The 23,550-nt window shown below is 41.6% G+C and overlaps 1 protein-coding gene across 4 annotated transcripts in view; it reads right to left on the bottom strand.

The window, feature by feature from the left end:
* Positions 1-524: 524 nt before the first annotated feature.
* LRRC8C (leucine rich repeat containing 8 VRAC subunit C) overlaps positions 525-23,550 on the bottom strand; it is a 78,010-nt gene continuing 54,984 nt past the window's right edge. For 3 of the 4 annotated variants that reach the window (XM_032867073.1, XM_032867074.1, XM_032867076.1), the window contains one exon: positions 525-4,005. In XM_032867073.1, the coding sequence (XP_032722964.1) occupies positions 1,732-4,005 (2,274 nt within the window). In that variant the 3' untranslated portion in view covers positions 525-1,731. Of the gene's footprint in view, positions 4,006-6,977; positions 7,001-23,550 lie in introns of those variants that run through there. The other variant, XM_032867075.1, reaches the window with a different exon arrangement.

Raw genomic sequence — 23,550 nt, 5'->3', positions numbered from 1 at the left:
TAAAGCATCCCAGACTTCTTGATTTCATTATTAAACAAATGAAAAGCATCTCTTTCCCAAATCTTCCCTCCATGACAGCTCTCTGCATCTTAAACACGACTGAGGTACGTGTGTCTGCTGTGTAGTTCCTAGAAGTTGTGTTCTGTATGTGACTCGGAGCAGCACTGTGCAAAGTCACTGGGATCGAGGCGTAAAATTTAAAAGCAGTTATTTTGAAACCCCAAATCATCTTCCTAGTTCCTTTCATTGTTAAGTCACAAAACTCTCTTAGATGAGATTAGAGTTCTGAAAACAGTCAAGTGTGAATTTACTACATAAAACAAAATTCCCACAATCAGCAATACCAGTCTTGGACTGAGGGCACAAAAAAGTGTTTTCATTTTCCTGTTCTACACAGCAGAAGAATCAGGAACAGATTTTGCCCAAGATGCATCTACTAGATTAAATACAAAGATAAGGAAAAGCCCTGCTGACCATCAAGCAAAAATTATTTTCTAAGTGACATCCACTTAGCAATTTGTTCACCCCTTAAAAAAAAAAAAAGTAACAGGACCATTTTAGATGAGATGCTTATTTTAAGCCAAAAAGCAGAAGGAGTTCCTGTGCTTGCATCACTCGAATCCGCAGCACGGGCAGGGTTACGGGAGCTCAGTTTATGGGGATGTGGGTTATTCGGTGGCACAGGCAGAATGGGAGGCAGTGGTCGGCCCCACCGCCGCCTGGGGCCACCAGCACTCCTGGCTACAGGGCCCCAGCTCTATCAAAGAGTGCTTCAGCGGGGAATATTTTTTCCATCTGATGTACCCACATATCAAGATATCAAAGATTATTACATTACTTAAAAACCAGGCTTCTGATTCTGATTTTTAAATTTAATTACCTATTTTAATTAAAATAAATTTAGCTCCTCTAAGGTGGTTCACCAGTACTACATAGCAATATTCAGATGGAGGGCAGGGTGAGGTGGGGGGAGGAGAGCCTCTGTACTTTGTTTTTAAACGATATTTTTGAAATGTTGGTGAGAACGCAAATCAGTTAGATGGGAAATGACCAATTCAGATCAGCTCAGCATGGAAGAGATTACTGTCTTCACTCATGTAACAAAATCCCAGCCTAACGATCACATGGACCGTCAAGTAGAGGAAATAACGCAAGTGGGGTTCTGCTGGAGATGAGGAGAAATTTTGAAAACAATGGTCTGTGGCAATGCACTTCTGTGAATTTACCCTCCAGAGAAGAGTCTTCTGTAGGACGGAGGACTTGGCCAGTGCAGAAGGCAGCCAGTATGACGATGACTAGTACAGACTCCTTGGTACATACACAAGGAAAACAAATATAAGGACCCTGGACAGGTGTAAACAAGCAAAATAATCACCTTGGCAAAATATCTATTTAAAAAAGACCAAAAAGCATGCAACTTAAAATTCCCTCCCTTTCATGAGAATGAAATGAAACACACAAAAAAACCCAGATGGAACCACCTGTTTCTGTCAGTAGAAAACAATAATAGATACACTAGGTTCCAGGACAAATAAAACTTTAAAATATTAATATTGAAAAAATACAATTAAATTTTTATTAAAAAATACAGACTCCTTACTCAATCTCTGTGTACAGTTTGTGTTGTGTGAAAAAGAAAAAAAATAAAATAGGAAAGGCATTAAGACTACCTAATTATTTATACTGTATTTGGTAGAAGCACGGTTCAGTGAAGCTTTAAAGAAAAAGAAGTTATTCCGCTTTCATTTGCTCCCGGACGTCCGAAGGCAGAGTTTCAAACAGAGCGTCTTCCACAACCAACCCGGCTCTCTTCAGGGCCCGGCAGTCTCCCAGTTCGGGAGGGAGGATTTCAAAGTGATTGCCTTTAACGTCTAAGTAGGAAAGAAATAACAAATTCCCGATTTTCGGTGAAAGTACCGAGAGGCTGTTTTTCCCGATCTTCAGGGTTTTCAGTTTCTTGCAGAAGTAGAGTTCGTCGGGAAGGCTCTCCACTTTGTTACACGTGATGGAGAAGTACTGTAAACTCTGCAGAACTCCGATTTCGGGCGGGATGAACCGGATGTCATTGTAGGACAAGTCCAAATACCGGATTTTGTTACACAGGAAGAGGTGTGAAGGCAGCACCTCTATTTTGTTGTGACTGAAGGCCAGGCGCTCCAGGCTGGTGAGCTTCTTGATGTGCTCCGGGATGTACGTGATGCTGTTGTGCCACAGTTTGAGCACCGTCAGCTTTCTCAAGTGCTGGAAGCTAACGATTTCCTCTATGGACTTCAGATTATTCTCTTTGAGGTCCAGTTCCTGGAGGCTGAGCAGACTGAACACGGCGTGGGGAATGCGCTCCAGGTCGCAGTGGACCAGCTCCAGCTCCGTCAGGTTGGTCATCTTCTTCAAGTTGTTGAGCATCACCAGCTTGCTGCCGTCGTTATGGATGCACATCTTCTGGAGATGGCTGGCCACGTCCACCACGGCCTGCGGGATCTTGGAAACGTTGCTTTTGATAGAGAGAATTTTAAGGCTTTTGAGATCCCGCAGAGACTCGAGGGTGACGTTTTTGGAGATATCGTGACTTAGAGAGCCGACCAGGTAGAGCTCTTCCAGATTCCGGAGCCCGTACATCCAGGGAGGCAGCTCCCTCATGTCATCAAACTTGACGCTCAGGACCTTGAGGTTCTCCTTCAGGAAGGAGAGTGCCGCACTGTGGATTTTGACTGAGCACTGGTGGAGCGAGAGCTCCTGGAGATTGTCGAGCTGTGCGATGGTGGCTGGGATCATCACGTTCTTGATGATTTCAAGTTTTAGAGACTGCAGCTCTGTGATCTCAAAGACTGTGTCCGGAAGGCCAGAGAGCATGATGAGAGGCAGTTCCAGCCGGTTGTGGGCATTCATCTGCAGCTTTTGCCTCAGTTTATCGGGAGTCCACTCGTTATTTAAGTTCAGCTGCTTTAATTTGTTCTCGCTCACTTCAGACAGGAACACGGCAAATCTCTTGGAATACAGCGGGTCATACTGGTCTATCATATGAAGCATGAAAGCAAAGTCATTTTTCACATCCGGAATGTCATCAATGCCGGTCTCCTGGCGGACATACTCAAAAGAGTATTCCCGTAGAGAACGGTAGAACAGCCAGTATAAGGTGTAAAGGCACGTCAGTCCGTAGATGCTTACAAAACACAGGTAGCAAAAGGACAGTTTTGAGAACAAGTGGGCCATGGTGTGATTACAAGAAAAATTTTTATATCCGGTCATGTCCTGAATGTCAACATTACAGTCCACGGTAAACTGAACTTTGGAAACCAGGGCGCTGTTGTACGCGATGATGATGAGGAATTTTATAACCTTCAGCACCGTCTGGCGAACGTACATAGCATAGAGTATATCACCTTCTTCGACATGCAGCCTGAACTTCTTCACCTTCTCAAACAAGGCCTTGGCTTGCTCACCTTCCTTCTTATCCAGGGCCCCCGCTGTGGACTTGTCAACCACGAACTTCTCAGGGATGGACTTTAATGACTGAGAGTTGACCAGGCTGCCTTCCGGACCAGACTGGATGGTGTTGGACCTGCTCATGTTGTTCTTCCTGTTGTCCTTCTCCTCTGAATCCTCCCCAGACACTTCTGATAAAGCCCGTGTGGTCCAAGGGGAGTCAAAACACTTCCCCAGGATCGAGATGAAATGCTCTATTTTGGAGCTGGAGCCGGGGAACTTAAACCAAAAGTTGCTGCAGAGCATGAAGACCAGGGTATGGATGAGGACTAGGTAAGGGAAATACTTGGCATACCAGTGGAGGGCTCGCTCGTAACACATCTGGTTTATAAAACTGTACTGCTGGAGGTCCAGGTCTGTCTTGAGTCCTTTCATCTCCACGGTGGCGGGGTTGGTAGGCGACGGCTTAGGGGGAGGCAGCGGGGTGGTGCTGGCAACTGCTTGAGAGACATTGGACACGGAAGAGTGATTCTGAGAAGGCTGGACTCTTTTCGGAAGGCAGATGATCTTGTCTTGCATGACCTGAAACACAGAAGTAATATTTTTGAATTATATTATTCAAAGAGCTCTGATAATGTCATTAGTGTGAAGACAGCAGCAATAACATCCAATAAACGTCCATTTCCTTTGCCTGGAGAATACAATGTTTGATTCTGGCACCAGGATTTCATTCCCTGCCCACGTGCTGGGAAAATGAATTATTTGACTTTGCTCGTCAGGTCTAAGTTCTGACATAGAACACAGTGGTTTTCTTAGGCCACAGAAGAACTTACAACAAAGTATTTGGAGAACATTTGTGTATTTTAAAATTTTGCATTTCTTCTCTCCCTGGAGCCTGGGAGAATCAGTCATTGGTGTGGGAAGTATATCTCCTTATCAGACTGGATGGCTCCCCAGATTAGATGGGGTTGTGTATGGGAATTAACAGGATTGGCAGGAGGAAATGTGGAAGAAATTCCTGTCTTGATCCTCTCCCCTTTACTTTCTACCCATATCCTGGATTGCATGCATAGATGGATGCAAATGGTCTTCATAATGGGAATTCACTAAGCTTTTATAAAGACCATTTCATCTCTCCGAAGAGAGGTATGAAAGAATACAGAAGCACTCCATAGTAAAACAATTAGGTTTAAACTTGCTGGCTTTTCACACAAGACATTACATTGAAAACTTTAATCTGTCTACCAATACCACAATTTGTTGGAAAAAAATAAAACAGTAAGCCCTGAGAATGTCCAGGAGTCTCCTGCCACTGCGATTTGGGTAAGAGAGAGGGCATCTTCTTGCAGATGAGGGAGCAGGAGGCAAAATACTGTTTGAATCAACTGGGAGGAACAGTCTCACCATTGAGGAGACCAAGGCACAGAGAAGTTAAGTCACTTGCTACTGTCATCTTGCTCAGGCCACCTGGACCCAGAGCCCACATTTTTATTTTACTGTACCGCATTTCTAAAATTAAACCAAAAAGATGTCAATTTGACTTCATCATAATAAATTAGCATGTGCAAATTATGTTACAGGAAAAGAGCTTACTTCTTCAAGACCCTATGCAGATAAAAATGAAAGAATGAGGTTAAGGGGAAGAGAAGAAGTCTCACTACAAGAGTTACAAAAGCTCTGTCCAAGAAGATAAAGTGGGGAGCAATTATTTACTATGTCAATCAGGAGATACAAGGAAGAATTCACACATGTGACTGCATTTCTAGAATCTCGTGGCCACAGAGGTATGTGAACTGAACAGTGATCTTCAAGCATTTTTGCAAAAAAAAAAAAAAATTATTTATTTAACAGAAAGAGAGAGAGAGAGAGATCACAAGTAGGCAGAGAGGCAGGCAGAGAGAGGGGCGAAGCAGGCTCCCTGCTGAGCAGAGAGGCCGTCTTGGGGCTCCATCCCAGGACCCTGAGACCATGATGTGAGCCAAAGGCAGAGGATTAACCCACTGAGGCACCCAGGCGCCCCGGTCTTCAAGCATTTTTATCACTTACCTATGTCAGAGGAAAAATTGAGCGTGCCCACTCAGTATATGTATGTCTATTCATAATTATATCCACAAAGCACTGTTGAGCCATATGTGAAATATTAGAAAACCTTAATTCCTTTCCCTTGAAGCTTAAAATAAATACAGGTATACCTTGAAGATCCTGCAGGTTTGGTTCCAGACTACCACAATAAAGCAAATACTGCAACACAGTGAGTCAAATTAATTTTTTGGTTTTCCAGGGCATAGAAGAGTTACATTTACACTATACTATAGTCTATTTTTTTTTTTAAATACTTTATTTATTTATTTGACAGACAGAGATCATAAGTAGGCAGAGAAGCAGGCAGAGAGAGAAGGGAGGGGAAGCAGGCTCCCTGCTGAGCAGAGAGCCCGATGCGTGTGGCTCTATCCCAGGACCCTGGGATCATGACCTGAGCTGAAGGCAGAGGCTTAACCCGCTGAGCCACCCAGGCGCCCCTACTATAGTCTCTTAAGAGGGCAAAAAAGTGTCATGTTAAAAAAATGTCCACCATCATCTGAGCAATTTATAATCACTGGTCATGGATCATCATAGCAAATATGATAATAATGAAGAAGTTTGAAACATTGGAAGAATTACCAAAATGTGACACTGAGACAGGAAGCGAGTAAATGCTGTTGGAAAAATGGGGCCAACAGACCTGCTCGACACAGGGTTGCCACAACTCTTCCATTTGTGAAAAACACAGTATCTGCGAAGTGTGATAAAATGAGGTGTGCCTGAATAAGAGTTTCCATTTCTATCTCACATCTCAATGCACACCCTTTGCATTTCTGGGGGTTGAAGCACTCTACCTTGGAAACCCCTGGAACAGAAAATAGCAGGAGGACATCTAGACAAATGGCAGACTAGCCTTAAGGACTGTAGGAAGGAGACAAATAAGCAATTCGGCCTTTGGGGTCATGTTCTGGATGCATTCCTGCTTGTGGTCTCATTTAATGCTCCTACAGTCTGTGTAGTAAGCAGAAGGTGGGGGTGAGAGATGAGCAGGGAAAGGGAGTGTTTCCCTGAGCACTTTGCCCAAGAGTGACACCTTCGAGCTACTGTGTTCATATGGCATTGTTAGTGTTGTGATAAAAACATGGAAGACTTGGTTTGTGGAAGCGAGATCAGAAGGTAAAAAGTCAGGCACCTTCTTAAATTGCTAACTCCCTGCCAAGCAGCCAGGCAGACCCCGTTCCTGGCCCCTTGCCCAGCACTTCCCCAGGCTTGTTCCTAATGGAGGAAGATGATAGACCTGTGGAGCTTGCTTGCAAAGGGTCTCAGGATAGGCATTGCACCAGGGTGCTAAGCAAATGGGGCAGACAAGGGTGGGCTCCTGCTCGGCTGGGCTCCCCTCAGCGGGATGGAAGCCCCATCCTCTTCGGGCTATCTATGGTTACACGGTGGGGCTACCTTTTAATATTCTGCATAAAGGTACCCGTTTGGCTAGCATCTGCCATGCTAAGGAGGGAGGCAGGTTAAATTTTCGCCATTCTACAGAAGAAAAAAACAGCTAAGGTTCAGAGAATGTCAGTAACTTGTCCAAGTTCACATAGCAGGAATTTAAACCTGTCTTCTCATCTCACTGAGCTTCTGCTGAGAAGGATTCACAGAGAACAGCCTAGAGTAGGGGAGGGAGACCGAGCTGACCTCCCCAAGTTCCTCTCAGTCTTCTGATGCCAGATTCTTTTTCAGTCTTCACGAAGACAATTTTTAAAAATGTGCCTACTTCAATCGCAGGAGGGGAAGGACGGTGATCTGCTTTCCAGCAGCTGCTAACTGTTCGGAAGTGAGCACAGGGTAGAAAAAATGCTGGAAATCAGTTGCTAAGGACAAGAGCTGCTCCTGCGGCTGAGAGAACATCTCGTCGGAAGACTCCAGCAGAGACGCAGCTCAGAGTAGAACTCCCCAAAAATGTGACAGTAGGTTGCCTAATCCAGGACTACGAGAAGTAACAGGGTGGGTTCAGCGTGAGGATTTAAACAGTAAAATGGCCACGGGATGGAGGAAGGAAGTTGCCTCCTCCATGTTAAAGAGACACAGTATTTCTGAACATGGTAGCATTGAGAAGAACTAGGTGAAGGATCTGTGTTTTTGAAGGCATGGTAAAAAAGGGAAAGACAGGCAAAATAAGGCAGCCAGGCTTCCTAAAACAGCAGCCGCAACCACCACAACAAACGGCACAGGGTGCTTTGTGGTATCTTTGTAAAAAAGAGTATCTTGTAAGAACTTGAAATTCTTTGTTTCCTCTTTTCTGCTTTTTGGAGAAATTTGTTAATTAAACCTATATACCTCACTTCTTTGTACATTTATCAATCATTTAAAGATTAGGGCACCAAACAAACCTTATAGAAAGGCAGCAACATGGATCCTCAGGGTTCTAGGCTGCTGGTGCAGGACTGAGGGAGAGTGGCTGGGAGGTGGGCAGGGACAAAGCCACGCCTCCCGCACCCCTCGCTCATCCACAGATCATACGCACACACATCACAAGGCAGAGGAATTCCACCATTTTCATCCAGAGGCAACCCTCAGAATGCTTTTGGAGGAAAAGGGCTTGAGACTGGTAGTTACAATGTGTGTTTGTGAAGGGAGACTGGAGGGGTAAGGAAAATGGGGTGGGGGGGAGAGGAAAAAAATGGAAAAGCAGGATAAACCAGAGAATCCAATCCAAAAATACAGTAAGGTGAGAAAGTTATTATCCTAAAGGCAAATATAAGAATAATTCTTGAATAAAAATCATCTGTGTTAAGGAAAATACCTGAGTTGGTTTGGGAACTGGCAAGGGAGGTATCCAGAATAAGGTGAGTCACTGAGAGCAAAGGTCAGATGCACCATGGCAACAAAGCCAACCCTATACTATATTGGGATGAACAGGCTTGGAGGTGGGAGGAGGTGAGTCAGCAGAGCAGAGAGGGGCTGGAATCAAAGAAAATGGGTCAGGCAACATGGTGGGAGGCTGGAGTGTATACTCATTATTTCTATTTTGAGATATAAATACATTTCACTCTTGCCCAAAACTTTGGTAAAATCTGCTACACAGACACACGCACACACACACAGAGCTTTTGTGAGTTAATTTTATAAAAATCAACAAAAAGGAACAAACTTTCATGCTTGGATTAAATCTGTACAGACAGGGAGAATTTGCCTGCGATGGTAAAAATCTGTGATCTAAACTGTTTCCACGGCAGCAGGAATGAGGACCATGAGAACCAAATCCTTCCAGGAGTCTGTAGAACTTGGAGAGGGTCATGGGTGCGGGGGCTGGAATTTGATCCATCACGGTCTGGATCATAAGGAGCAGCTAATGTCTAGGTGACAAACATGTATAAAATGCTCTTTCAAGGCCTTACAACAAAAGGCCTGGAGGGATAAAAATATACAGATAAAATTGTTCCATCACTGTGATAATATCCAGGTAATGTTTCTGGAAGAGGAACCCAAGGGTTTCAGGGTTTGCAGAAATGGGCTCAGTAAAATTTGGACTCATAAATTCTCATTTGTAAATTATTTTGAGATAACCTAACAGCTGCGCTTAGGGGGGAAAAATGAAACTCGATGTGTTTTCGAGAGAGCGAAAATTCAAGCTGCCTTAAAAAAGGAAAACGGCCCTTCCAAACCATGCTTGAAATGCTGCTCATATCTAGGAAAAGAAATATTTCAGATCATAATTATCAAATTTATACCAGGAAAGAGATGAATTTTTAAGTGGAATATGGGCGTAGTGCATCACCTATTGAAATGCCTCACACGGTCAAGCCTTTGGGTGGTAGCTGTCGTTATTTTAGAACATTAGTGCTCATGCCTCCGTCTTAGATTGTCGGAGGCAGCTTTGATGACAGTTATTTGAGTCTCGGTACTTTGTTAGAATTATAACAACCACTATGATCATGTAAAAACAAGATCTGCTTAATTTAGACAATTTCCAGAAACCGCAGTGCAGTGAAAAGCAGAACCCACCTGTGGTAACAAAAAAGTATCACATTTGCTTGAATGAGACACCAAAGAGAGGAGGCTAAAACAGAACAAAACCAAGCCACTTAGCTTCAGAGAAGCTGCTTGAAACAACAAAGACAGAGCAACAGAAGTAAGTGCCAGCTAATCTCTAACGCTCCGGAGATAGAGAGGACACTGACGGGAGGGGCAGAACAGGAGAGCGGAGTAGTTCTGCGTGTGCCCTCCGGAGAAGGCAAGCATTTTGGCCTCTCTGCTCTATGTCAGATAATATGTTAGGGTTACCAAGAGCAATAAGGTCTTCAAGGTCAAGCACGCGAGAAAGACAGCTAATCAGCAATCAGTGTGACAACTGCTCAAACCCCTGCTCGTCTTTCACAATGAACTTTATAATCAACTTGCCTAGACCCAGAAGGGGGAAAAAAAAAACAAAACAAAACCACCTTGGTGGTATTTTTATTGGAATTAAATTACTTATAAATTAGTTTAGGAAGAACTAACATCTTTATGCGTTGATTCTTCTTCTCCACGGTGTGTTTCCATTTGTTCCCATTCAATTTTAAGACTTCCAAGAGTGTTCTATAGCTTTCCTTACATAGATTTAGGACACTTAATGTTATGCCTAAATATTTTTATTATTTGCTATCATAAACTTTTTTTTTTTTTTAAACACAGATGGTAGAGTCCTTCTTTCCTCCTTTCCTACCTTTGTGCCATTCCTTAGAAAGCCTGGTGAGTCTGGTGGACACTCTTCCAGATCTCTATCTGTGCCTTTGCAGATATATGACATATAAATGCATGGAATCTCACTATATCACTGTTCCTCCACCTTGAGCTTTTATGTCCTGAAGACCCTAATGCGTTGGCACACAGGGCTCTATTTCATTTTGAGGACCAAAGAATTCCTAGGGTGGGTATGCTTTAATTTACTAAAAACATTTCAATGATGACATTTCAATGATGACATTTAGGTAATTTTTCTACTGAAACCAATGTCAATGTCAAAAAATGACACACCATCTCACTTTATATGGAATTCTACAAAATGGGACAGAGAATGATGGGCAGTCACCAGAGGTTCTCGGCAAAGTTTTGGCACCAGAATGCCTTGGGCGATTGAGATCTTCTGTATCCTATTTGTGGTGGTCGTTACAAGTTTTATGCATGTTTTAAAACTCAGATGTAGGGCACCTGGGTGGCTCAATGGGTTAAGCCTCTGTCTTCGGCTCAGGTCATGATCCCGGGGTCCTGGGATCGAGCCCCACATCGGGCTCTCTGCTCAGCAGGGAGCCTGCTTCCTTTCCTCTCTTTCTGCCTGCCGCTCTGCCTGCTTGTGATCTCTCTCTGTCAAATAAATAAAAATCTTTACCAACAAAACAAAACAAAACAAAACAAAACAAAATTCAGATGTAGACCTTGTTTTGATAGAGTGCATTCTTGAAGATGGCAGGGTTAAATGAGATCTAATAACAATACCCCACCAGCTTTAAAAAAAAATATATTGTTCTTTCAGACTTTGCACCTGTCTGTGATTTTGTTTTATTTTTTAGGTGTCTCTCTTACGGATCTTAAAAAAAGAAAAATCCAAACTAATTGCCCTTTTTATAGTGAATTTAACTCATTACATTATTTTGCTCACTCCTATTTGGATATTTACTAGTATTTGGACTTATTTCTGTATTTTTTTTATTTTTATATATCCCTTTCCTTCTTCCTGCCTTCTGCTGCACTGATCATACCACTAGCTAGTTCCCATCCTGCCTCACCTGGTTAGTAAGGTGTAGATGGTATTTCTAGGAAGAAGCTACCTATAATTTCTTAAAACGTACTCATTTTAAGTTCTCAGTATTGCAACCCTGTCCCCAAGCATGTTTGAACTACCCCATGAACTACCCCACTGCGCTGTTCTTGGGTTTTGTTTGTTTTCTCCTGAAACACACATTAAAAAAAAAAAAATGACCTCTAGTTGGTTGAGGTTATTTGTAGGTTTATCAAATCATGAGCTCATCAGTTTTCTTAGTTCCTGCATCTTCTCTAAGTAAATTCCTTAATAATTCTTTTAATAAGGGTCTGTGGACTGAAAGTTCATATGCCCTGTGTATCTGAATGTGTCTCTACTGCTTTCATTCTATAAAATTCTCTCTTGATAGCAGTTTCCCTTCCACACTTTAGAATACGAGTCCATCTTCTTCTGGCCTCTATTTTCACTGCTGGGAAGCCTTCTGTCAGATCGAGTTTGTTCTTTCGTGGGCAATCTAGCTTTCTCTACGGTAGCTTTTCAGATCTTGCCTTTAATCCCAGATCCTCTACAATTTCACTTTAATTTGAATATACACGGATTAATCCTGCTCAATATCTGTAGCTCAGGACTCAACTTTCTTCAGTTTTGGAAAACTTCACCAAAATTTCCTTAAATATTGCTTACACACTTGCTCTATCATTTCTTCCATTTTTTCCCCCATCATTCCTATTAGATGGATGTTAGAGCCTCTCAGGGATCACCCATGGGTGTGGGTGCTTTTTTAATTTAATTTTAATCTGGGTAAACTCTGGAATCTTAGTGAATTCATAGTCTTATTTTTCATATTTCAAATTCAGTGACTTTTTAAAATTTCTAAATGTTTTCTATCCATTTGATCTTCTGTCACAGCTCCCCAGTTTTTAATGGTATATCTTTATCTCTCTGACCACTGTAAGTATATTTACTTGAACTTCATTATTTGGTTCAAAATGTAGTTTGGTCTCAAGTAAATCAATGGACCATCGGCTAATTTTGCTGAGAGCCTTCTCTGAGAGTAGTTTTCTTCCTGTGGCCTCAGTGGGATGCTGGTTCTGAGGTGGAGATTGTCTCCCACCATCTCCTGTGTGTTCTTTTGTGGTTTCCTGCACCCAACCCCCAGCCCCCCAAGCCACCACTGGCTCTTATCATGGCCTTCTGGTGTTCTGCTCCCATGTCAGGGTCTCACAGATCCGGCTGGGAAACAGCAGGCAGGCTGGCTCCGTTCCTGGTTGGGAGGCTCGGTTTCCTCAGAAGCACCAGTCCACCACCCAGTTACTTGTCATTCTTTTCAGCTTCCTTTTGGGAAGCAGGGGCCTTTGGCTTCAAACAGTGACCAGGCTCTGGTCTCTTATCTTGTTTTGTGCATTTTTAGCTCCCCTTGCTGGCGGGAGCGCAACCCCTGGCTGCTACTGCCTGTCCTTGGCTCACAGCCTGGCAGTCACTTCAGCTCAGCCCCGCTCAGTAGTCCATTCCTACTCCACAGAAATGCTCTCTTGTTTTCAAGTCCATGTAGGCATTTTTAAAAAACCTCTTCCTACACTTTATCGTGGCTACCTACATTGAACAGAGCAAGCGTTTTCAAGTACAACACTTGCTTTAGGATCTTTTCCAGAAGAAAAATCTGCGTGTGTGTGTGTGTGTGTGTGTGTGTTTTAATATGAAAATTTAGTCTCAAGACTATGAAGAATCAGCATTACTTGGGTAGTACCAGACAAGGTACACCTGTCACGCCGAATCCCTCTCCCTACCACACTAATGTTGAATTTCTTTTTGTGTCTCCCAATAACAGCACGAGAGTACGTATTGTCCTACAACCTCAACAATTAAGTCCATTACTCTTTTTCTATACATTAGAACCCCAAGATTATTTCTCTCATCTAGACTTTAAGCCACAATTATGACTATATTACCACTAAAAGAAATGAGAACTTCTTTGCTGTGTATGATAAAACGGCAGGTGTCATTTCAACATGCTAAGTTGTGATCCAGGCATATTCTTTAGATTGGGGTTGATTCTTTAAAGAGGTAGTGGTTTATTTATTTTTTTAAGATTCTATTTACTTGTCAGAGTGAGAGCTAGAGCAAGAGAGCAGCAGGCAGCAGAAGAAGTAGGCTTCCCGCTGAGCAGGGAGACTGAGGCGGGACTTGGACCAGAGCCAAAGGCAGATGCTTAACTGACTGAGCCACCCAGACGTCCCAAAGAGGTAGAACTTTAACTTGGTTATGGTCTAGTTACAATCAGGTAGATGGTAGCCACAAAGAGGCAGATGGGCCAATATGAAGGTGATAAACCCTGTCCTTTTCCCACCCCATAGATTCAAATACAGCTGATTCCAAAGGGTTATATCCCATAGCTAATCATCTAGATTTGCCCCCAATCTGACATTAAAAAAACAAAAAACAAAAAACAAAACAACAACAAAAAACCCTCTCCTAACCCAGAATGACCTAGCAAGAAACAGATCCTAAAGACCTCTTTCCCAGGACTTGTTCAGAGATATTAAGGAGGAGTAGTTTCAGTTTTATCAGCTAGAACTTCTTCTTCTTTTTTTAATTTTTAAAGATTTTATTTATTTACTTGACAGACGGATCACAAGTAGGCAGGCAGAGAGAGAGGAGGAAGCAGGCTCCCTGCTGAGCAGAGAGCCAGATGCGTGGCTTGATCCCAGGACCCTGGGATCATGACCTGAGCTGAAGGCAGAGGCTTAACCCACTGAGCCACCCAGGCGCCCCTCAGCTAGAACTTCTTGAATATCCACTCTATGTTAAGTAACATAGCAAAATCAAGGAGGCATAACCAAGGTTTACTCTTCTAAAAGCACTTCAGCTCTATTGGAGAGACAAAGAGTCACATGAAAAGTCACACGGGTGCAAACGAGGCATGTATACACCAAGTGAATGGTGTGGTAAGTACAATGAGCACTCAGGCTTGGAGTGAGGGGGGTAGGCTTCATGGGGTTGGAGCACCTTCACTTGGACCTTGAAGCTACAGGACTTGGATAGGTTATGGGAGGGTTAAGGTCAGAACCTCATGGGTCCAGAGGCAGGAACAAAGAGTTGCATGGGAAGAGCCAGAGAAAAGAAGGGAAAGATGGAGTGTGGCTCTTTCTCTCTGAGGTAGACTCAATTCTCCAGGGAGAAGGGAGAGATACAAGGGAAGGAAGTTAACGTTCATGTCTCTAAGTTATCAGTTAATGTACAAATTTAACTCTCCCAGAAACAAGGTGCTAGAAGATAAAGAAAGCACCTATTCTCAAGAGACAATATTTGCCTCCATCAGTGACAGGATTCACTCTGAAAATGCAGATTTCACTTTAGGGCTAACCGGTGGAAATATTTTAGGCACAAACACATCTTGGTGAGAAAGAGAAGGAACTGAAAAGGTAGGAAAGGTGGTTCTAGAGCGATTTCTCAGCAAATGTCTGATTCATATGTCTTCCTATTCTCCAAGGCTGGTGTGTGTACATTTGTGTGTACATTTGGGGGCAGTCACCGCGGAAGCACAGACACATCTCCAAGCACCGCACCTGGCATCCCTCTCACCAGCACAAACCAGCACCTGTCTCCAGGGGAAATGGGAATGCATAACTGTGAGGTGTGGGGTTCCCTGTGTGCCGTGTGCATTGCATCTGCCTTCTCTTTAAGGATGGCGCTTAAATCTTATGTGATGGACAGGTAATAAGACACTGTACAGAGGAAGGGTACCTATAGCCAGAGAGTAACAAGGAAGAGAGAAGAAAACACCAGTCTTAAGCAAACTGTCCATTTTAAGGTGTTTATTAACAAACACAAAGGCCGAGTAAAATGTCTGTTTTTATTGGTTGCTCATTTCATCGACAGCAACGGGAAATGGAGAAAAAGAAAAAAAGTCATACCCTGGCACTTCTGATGTGCAGGGTCGGTGTCCTCGAAGCCAAATTCCAGGGAATGGAGGGATGAACTGATTAAAATGTGAATTTTTGAATTCATGAATTCTCTTGGTAGTAAGGTATAGCAATAGTTCACTTGCTACAGGGTTCATCTGTACTGACTAAAACCCAGGCATCAAGCACTTCTTCTCAGCCCTGCATTATCAGAAACTTCTGTGCTTGAGGGATTTGAATGCCATTAGTCTGGGAGAAGAATTAAACACTGAAAAAGTTATAGTTTCTGGAGTTGTTACCATATAGAATAAGGACATATAGCTAAACAGAACAGGAAGAGGGAGCCTGAGTGGCTCAGTCGGTTAAATGGTTAGGCAGCTGCCTTCAGCTCAGGTCATGATCCCAGGGTTCTGGGATTGAGCCCCCCAATAGTCAGACTCCCTGCTCCATCAGGAGTCTGCTGCTCCCTCTCCCTCTGTCCCTCCCACTGCTAGTTTGTTCATCCACGGTCTCTTTCAAATAAATAAAATCTTAACAACAACAAAAAAACCTGAAGAGTCTTTCAAGCCCTGGTTTGCCCCCATCACAGCAGATGAGGAAACAGCGTAATTGTCATCATTTTACCTCCCAGACCAGCAAGCTCTCTAAACCTTGACTCCATCCTTAACTAATACTGCCTGGTAGAAATTAGGTATGCAATAAATAAGAGGTGAATAAGCAAACACATTTTCCCACCAAAGGGAAACAAACCACAATGGTAAGCACACACACTTATAAAATCGGATGCCAGCGAACATCTGGAAATATGTGTTCGAGCTACGCTCCTCTGAGATGAAACAATTCATTTCACACATCTTCCAAATTGCCAAATGATGACTGCCTCGTGATTCCTAAAGCCGGAGCTGAGTGCTTACTCATTTATGATACACGAAGAGGGGGCCAGAATTGGGAAGCAACATTCATTTATTCCTCAGTCAGAAAGAAACAATCTCATCTACCTTAGAATCACGTCTACATTTGACACTTCCCTTAATAAAGGTGATTCTCCTACCACTGTAAATACACGGACTTTTCCAGGGTGAGGACGACTACACATATTATAAATGTTATTTTAATTGACTATTTTTAGAGAGAGCATGGGTACAATTTTGTGAGTGTGGTGGGGGAGGGGGAAAAGGAGAGAGAAAACCCTAAGCAGACTCTGTGCCCAGCGCAGAGCCCCAATGCAGAGCTTGATCTCACGACACTGAGATCATGAGCCAAAATCCAGAGGTTGCTTAACCGACTGAGCCACCCAGTGCCCCAAATATTAATTTTTTAAACCTTTGGTGAGTCTGAGACTTTCCAGTCATCAAGGATGCTCTCATTTCCTGTATCTTAGTGGTATCTACATTGTGTTTTCTTCTCCATTTGAGGTTGGCTGCACTGAGATGCAAAAGGAATTAGGGGAAAAAAAATTTAAAAATGAGGGAGTGGATCAGATTCAAAACTGTTTTTGCTTCATGGCATTTTTCCATAAGCCAAGTGGACTAGTGAATTATTTGATTCTTGGCAATTTAAGATTTAAGTGGAAAGCATTTCAAAGTTAAAACCACATGAAAGAATTTAGAGGATTTAAAAGAAACTATGGGTAAACATTAGGAAACTACAGTAAATGGTTCACAATAGAGAGAGTTTGTTTCAGTTGTCTGTGGAATTTAAAATATTTATAGTTATGCTCTTGAAATAATGAAGGGAAAGATCTTTTTGAAGCAATCTCCAGGAACTGAAATCCTAGTTCTGCAATCAACTGACTTATCCCTGGACACCCTGTAGTTCACAGATAAATGTGTGAACAGGACTAAGATGAAAGAAATTAGAGGAGTACAAAGAGAAACATAAATCCTCTGGGCTATCTAGACAACAGTGCTGTAAACCAGCACAAAAATGCATAATTCTAAACAATGCAAGCATACAAACAAAAAAATTGTACTGAAGGGATTTTTTAAAAATATGGTCATTTATTTTAGAAATTTACTCTAATAATCCAAGAAAAATTGCTACAGTACTCAGCAAGTGAATGATGTCAAGGCTGTGGTCAATCTTATGAGAAGGGACAGAGGTTATCGTTTATGAGAGAATTCCTGTACCTTGTTATGACGTCACGGAAGACTAGCAGGTAAGGCAAGAGACGGCAATTCTTAGTTATTAGGTTTGTTGGATAGTAGGAAATCATCATGCTTTTTGGAAGCTAACCTATCTGGACTCCAGAAATATCATTAACTTGGATAAGAAGGATTCCACACCTTCCAGGTAAATATAGCTTTTACCATGCAGGGTGAATTTCAGTTACCGATATTTTTCTGACTTATCTAGATAGTTGACCTCTGGGCAGAACGCAAGACTCTTCTTTGTTCCTCCCTACTTTCTAGGAGAGTTGGGGCTAGTAGTGATAGTAACATTCAAGGAAAAGTAGGGAAGCTTGCTGTTCATAAGAGTGGCAGGCTCTTAAGATTAGTTCATTTGGACTCTTTCTTTAGAGCTTCCCTTGGGAGTCACTTTTTCTTTTTTAAGATTTTATTTATTTGACAGAGAAACATGGCGAGAGAGGGAACACAAGCAGGGGCAGAGGGAGAAGCAGGCTTCCTGCTGAGCAGGGAGCCCGGTGCAGGGCTGGATCCCAGGACCCTGAGACCATGACCTGAACCTAAGGCAGACACTTAATGACTGAGCCACCCAGGTGCCCCTGGGGGTCACCACTCTGAAGTCTCTTTTCTTCCTTGAAGGTGGTGTGATATGATGGGTCTGGAGCTACCTCTCTCTTGGAAGTAGACCATATCCAAGGAGCGCCTGGGGAAGGTAGATCAGAGAAGCTCTCCCCTTGGCTTTAGAGTGAATCAGCAATCTCTTCCCCTCTCCTAACCCTCCCTTCTCCCCTCAGTCTCTTCCTTGCCTGAGTGTCCCCTTTCTCGCTCTGGGCAGGCAGAGATTAAAGTGCAAGGAAAGAGGATAATGAGGCTTTTTGAGCTGCCCCTCAGCCCCTCTTCATCCAGATCACATAGCCTTCAGTGCTTAGGCAAAGGAAGGCCTTGTGACTTATCTGAAGTCTGCCTTAGCTCAGCAGAAGATGGATATAGTGACTTTTTGGGGCCAGAGCTGAGCTTTCATCAAATGTTCTTTTGACTGGTCCTATCCTTTGTTTACCAAGCTCCTGTGTGGTGCTCTGGGAGAGAAAAGAATTGAGCATCTGGCCTTTATCTTAGACCTTTCTCAATCTGCTTCACAGAGAACCCAACTAATCACACTTTGGGCTATAAGGAAATGCACCAGATAAAGGCATTTGAAGTATATAGTTAAAGAGACTAAAAATAATACATTTCTATTTTATCACCACTTTTTCACAATAAATTGTGAAATGAAGATGATGACTATCCTGCTCATTTAATAACACTGAGGTTCAGAAAAGCCATGTGTTTTACCTAAAAACCCATCTATGGGAGAATTCATATTTTCTGTTTGAAATCTGGGGGAAAGACTTCACTTTTCTCTTTAAATTTACTTGATGTAGCTGAAATTATAAAAATCAACTCAGGTTTTACATTTCCAGTGAGCATGAGGCTTCTTACAAGGTAAATGATGATGTAATTGATGGTCTGTTTAATAGACAAAAGCCTTGCGGTTGGTGGTGTAGAATTTCTAAAAATATAAAATTAAGTGACTAACCAATATAGTCATACACAAAAGTGATCCAGAAGGAGATATCTCTACATTTTCTCATCATGCATTAAGCATTTCTGAGTCCAATATGTAGCACCTACATTTTATTTTCTTCTTTTTTTAAATTAAGTTTTTATTTTTTAAAGATTTATTTATTTGAGAGAGCACACACAAGCAGGGGAGGGGCCGAGGGAGAGGAGAGAGAGAATCCCAAGCAGACTCCATGCTGACCACGGAGGCCGATGCAGGGCTTGATCCCACGACCCTGAAATCATGACCTGAGCTGAAACCAAAAGCCATCCCTCACCCAACTAGCCAACCAGGCACCCTTTAAATTTTTATTTTAATTTCAGTTAACATAAAGTGTTCTATGTAGCACCTATATTTTAAAAGTTAACATCATTATCCCAAAACATAAGCTAACATGTTTGAACTTAAAGCTACAGAGCCTTAGCTTTAAGTATCAGTGCAAAGACTCTCACCAGTCTGAAGGACTAATATGCTTGGAGCTCAATTTTAAAATAGCTGACCCTAATATTGCCAGTTAGCATAGTTTACTTCTTAGGAAAGCTAATGTTTAGGACTTGCTATTATATGATGAAAAGTCACTATGCATATTTAAGAGCCTTTATTTCTTTATTCTTTAGGGAGAAGAAACCCTGTTAACATTAAAAGAAAAAGAAAAAAGAAAAAAAACCCTGAGTCTTCATTTGCTATAGAATCTTCCAAGTGAACATATATTAAATTTTACTTTGCCTCACAAATCGTATTCCTTGTAACACACCATAACCCTTTCTTCCCCAGGAATGTAATTTAAAAATCATCGAATAATGAGTATTGACAAACTTGATTTCCCCAGGTAGACTTAACTGTTCTCCATCTTTCGTAGTCATTGCAAACAATGGTCATTGAAACATGACCACATGTGAGCATGAACGTACACACATGCTACAATTATCTTACACTTTAGATGGATGTGTATGAATGTTTATCTTTGTAACAGTGCAAACAGCTTCAGAGCCAAGACCAAGTTTTGTGTTGTTAGAACTTAGCATATAACAGAGCATGTGAAATAAAATGGTATAATGAATGAAAGAATATGTTATTTTGCCTTTCCAACTATTCCTTAAGCTCCCTGGGGCAGAGATGGACCCTTAATTATTTTGTTATCCCCATAAAGCCAAACATAGTCCTCGGCACCTAGTCATCATTCAATAAATACATAGTGATTTTGTTGAAATTCGCAAAAATTTCATTGAACAGAATACTTCTCCCTATCACTACATATACTCAAATAGAAACTAGATATTAATCTGTCAAGGATGTTATAGAAGAGATTTGTCTATTGGATGGGAACCTATAGTAAGTCACCTCTAAATTCCCTGGCAATTCTGAAATTCTGTTGTGTTTATTTTTTAAGGAAATTTAATTAGTGCGGAACTATAAACTTTAAAGAATAAAATAACCAAGTATTATGAAAGTATGACCATTACTCAAGAACCACTAAATTTTAAGTTAATTTTTAAAGATCCCTGAAAGACTAAAGTATAATAAAGAGTTAATGAACATTAAAAAAAAAAAAAAACAACAACAACCCTCAAAAGTCCATTTTTGGACTTTTGTTGTTTAGAATGTTTGGACTGGTTGTTTAGAATGAAAAAATCATTTTCCCACAAAACAACATGGAGGTTTTCAGACTTCTAGGGAAGCTCATAAAATCACATCCCTGGGTACAAGGTGAAGTATTAATACTGTTCTAGAACTTAATCAGTGCCCATAATATGGTTTACTTCGGGATATTGGCAGTATACTTCTCTGCACAACATCTGAATAAATGGGCAACCGTCTGGATAAGAAAAACCTGGTTTTCACCACGGCAGTCAACTACGATTTTATTATAAAACAACCACATATGGTCAAAACATAACAAATTCTCAGTTCTGTAAAATATATCCCACTGGTCTCGCAGAGCTGACTTTATAACTTCTTCTGTGTAGGTATCTCAATTTCTGAAGTTTCTTTGCTAAAAGAGCATGATTTTTTCCTACACAAATTTTGGCTGTACTTTTCTAGCACACGAGGGCATATAACCACATATAAGTCAGGCTGTGTTGATCTGTAGCACATTGCTATAATACATCTTCAAATAACTTTTTTTTCCAAGTCTGTTGCTCAAACGTAGGGCTTATCTCACTTCTTTGTCACTAGGCTTATGCTGATTATTCTAAGAATGATGCTTCTTCCGTGCTTACCCAGTTCTAGAAGGCTGCGTTTAATCTCTGGTATTTCTAAAGGAAGATTACTTGCTACTGGCTGCTTTTTCTACTTTTGGGGGAAGATCTGATTTTTATTACCTCCTCAATTAATTACCCCACACAAGTTTTCCTCTGTCAGTTTATGATTCAGTTTTAAGCTGCACGTTCACATAATTGTTTTTATTAAGATAGTCACTGAATTCTTCGGGCTGCTGAAGCATATTAATGTGTCCACCCCACACATTTCTTGAGTCCGGGGCAAGTCTTAGACATGCAAGTGGGCACAAAGATGAATCAGACACGCATCCTGCCTTTTAGCAACTTCAAATCTTGTAGGGACAATGAGGTACGCTCTTGACATTTTCTGCCATACACTCCGGCTAAAGTGTCGACCAAGGGTCCTGCTAATTGCTTTGACAATTCATAAGGTCCTAGGTCCCCAAAGCTGTAGGATTAAGTTCTTTGTCCTAAATCTCACGAGTCAGACTTAAATCTGAAAGCTTCACTCTAAGACTTCTGATATTTGTGGGAGCGCAGTGCTCCCAAGTACTGGTGGTGATGCTCAAGGTAGGTTAATGCTGATGTCAAACCCGATGAAAAGGATGCAAACAAGGAAAATTGCAAGGGGCGGCACTCCCTTATGCTCTCTCTGGACCTGGCACACTGGCCTCTTCTGTTTTATAGTTTGTAGCATTCTCTTCCTCTAGATACCCATAGCCCTCCCTCTCTCAGTTCCTTTAATTCTGCTCAAATGTCACCTTTACAGAGAGGACTTCCTTGACTACCCTCTATACAGTAGAATGCTTGTCACTTTCTCTCCTTATATGGCTTTACTTTTTTTTTAATTTTTGGAATTTTTAAAATTTATTTTTATTTTTTTATAAGATTTTTATTTATTTGTTAAATAAATAAATTTTTATTTATTTGGCAGACAGAGATCATAAGTCGGCAGAGGCAGGCGGGGGTGGGGAGGAGGGGGAAGCAGGCTCCCTGCTGAGCAGAGAGCCCGATGTGGGGCTTGATCCCAGGGCCCAGGGATCATGACCTGAGCCAAAGGCAGAGGCTTTAAACCCGCTGAGCCACCCAGGCACTCCTGGCTTTACTTTTCACAAAGCACTTCTATCTAATGTATTTTAAGTTGATTATTTGTCATTTTTTATCACTGCCTGACCTCACTGCTTAGCATTATTTATTACAGAGAACAAAGGAACACTGTTTGCATGACACACGGATTCTTGGGCCATGTGGAAGGGCATCTCCAAGGAAAGAAAACTCCTTACTTCACATGACATTTTCAGAAAGTTCTAGACTTTTTGAGAGTCTGGGTTGGTACTGAGCCAAAATCTTCCTTCCTAAAACTTGTTATTGGTTCTATTTGGTGTTCGAGGACACAGGGCATAAGTTTAAGACATTTCAACTTTCCACACATATTTGCTGTCTATTCTCATGTTCCCATCAATCTTCTCAACTTTAGGCCAAGCATACCTTCCACCAGGCCTCAGGGGGTGTGGGTTTTTCTCTTGCACTAGTCACAGTCTCTGAAGTTATGATGTGAGATACCCACAAATGGATATACCTATCTTTGTGATTCAAAGGTCTCAGCCCCCTTCTACAGCTGTTATTCTCACTGCAACTTACCGCTTGGCAAAAAGTGTCTTATCTACTCTTCCTTGTTCACTCATCCCTTCATTCCACAGAATGAATTCTAGTGAGTGCTTACACCGGCATGCTACTACCCTTGGTCCTGGGGATAGAGGATGAACCTGACATGAGGCATGACCTTATGGAGTTTAGATCACTTAGAGGTATTTCTTCCAGCCGATTTTTGCTTTTGAAACAAAAGTATGATGGATCTTCTAGCTAATGACTCTTCTACTTGTGGAATTTGGAGTTAAGAAATTTCCAGCTTGGAAAAGAAAAAAGAAATTTCCAGCTTGTAAAATACAACAGAAATATTTGCACAGAGATTTAGAAGTTTATAACTGAAAAAAAGGATAAGATTTAAATGGAGCACCTGACTCTATAAAGAATAGTTAAATAAATTAGTTATATAGTTGGGGTGGTGTGTGTGGAGGGGGACAGGGAGAGGGGAGGCTCAAGGACAGAGGGCTGAATTATCCATATTCCTCAGTGCATAGTAATTATCATTCCTACAGTGCCTCTTCCTTCCTCTATCTTCTTTCTTTCTTTCTTTCTTTCTTTCTTTCTTTCTCTCTTTCTTTCTTTTTCTCCCTTTATGCCATTCTATTCCCCATCACTGCTATTAAGTGAGCACTTGTCTTATAAACTTTGGTATAAATTTATCAAGTCTCTTAAAAAATCAAATTAGATTTTTATTATTATTGCTTTAAATTTATAAAATAATTTGTGGGAACTAGACCCTTTGCAATATCAATTCTGTACTATCTGAGGACATATAATAGCTCTCCATTAATTTGAATTGTCTTATATGTCATTCACAGACATTTTAAAGTTTTCTGTGAAGTTCCTGTGCATTCTTGGTTAGCTTAATTCC

This window comes from Lontra canadensis, unplaced genomic scaffold (genome assembly GCF_010015895.1).
Source record: "Lontra canadensis isolate GAN:19392208 unplaced genomic scaffold, GSC_riverotter_1.0 scaffold33, whole genome shotgun sequence".
Taxonomy (NCBI): domain Eukaryota; kingdom Metazoa; phylum Chordata; class Mammalia; order Carnivora; family Mustelidae; genus Lontra; species Lontra canadensis.
Note: the sequence above shows the minus strand (reverse complement) of the source record. Positions and strands in the feature narration are given on the sequence as shown.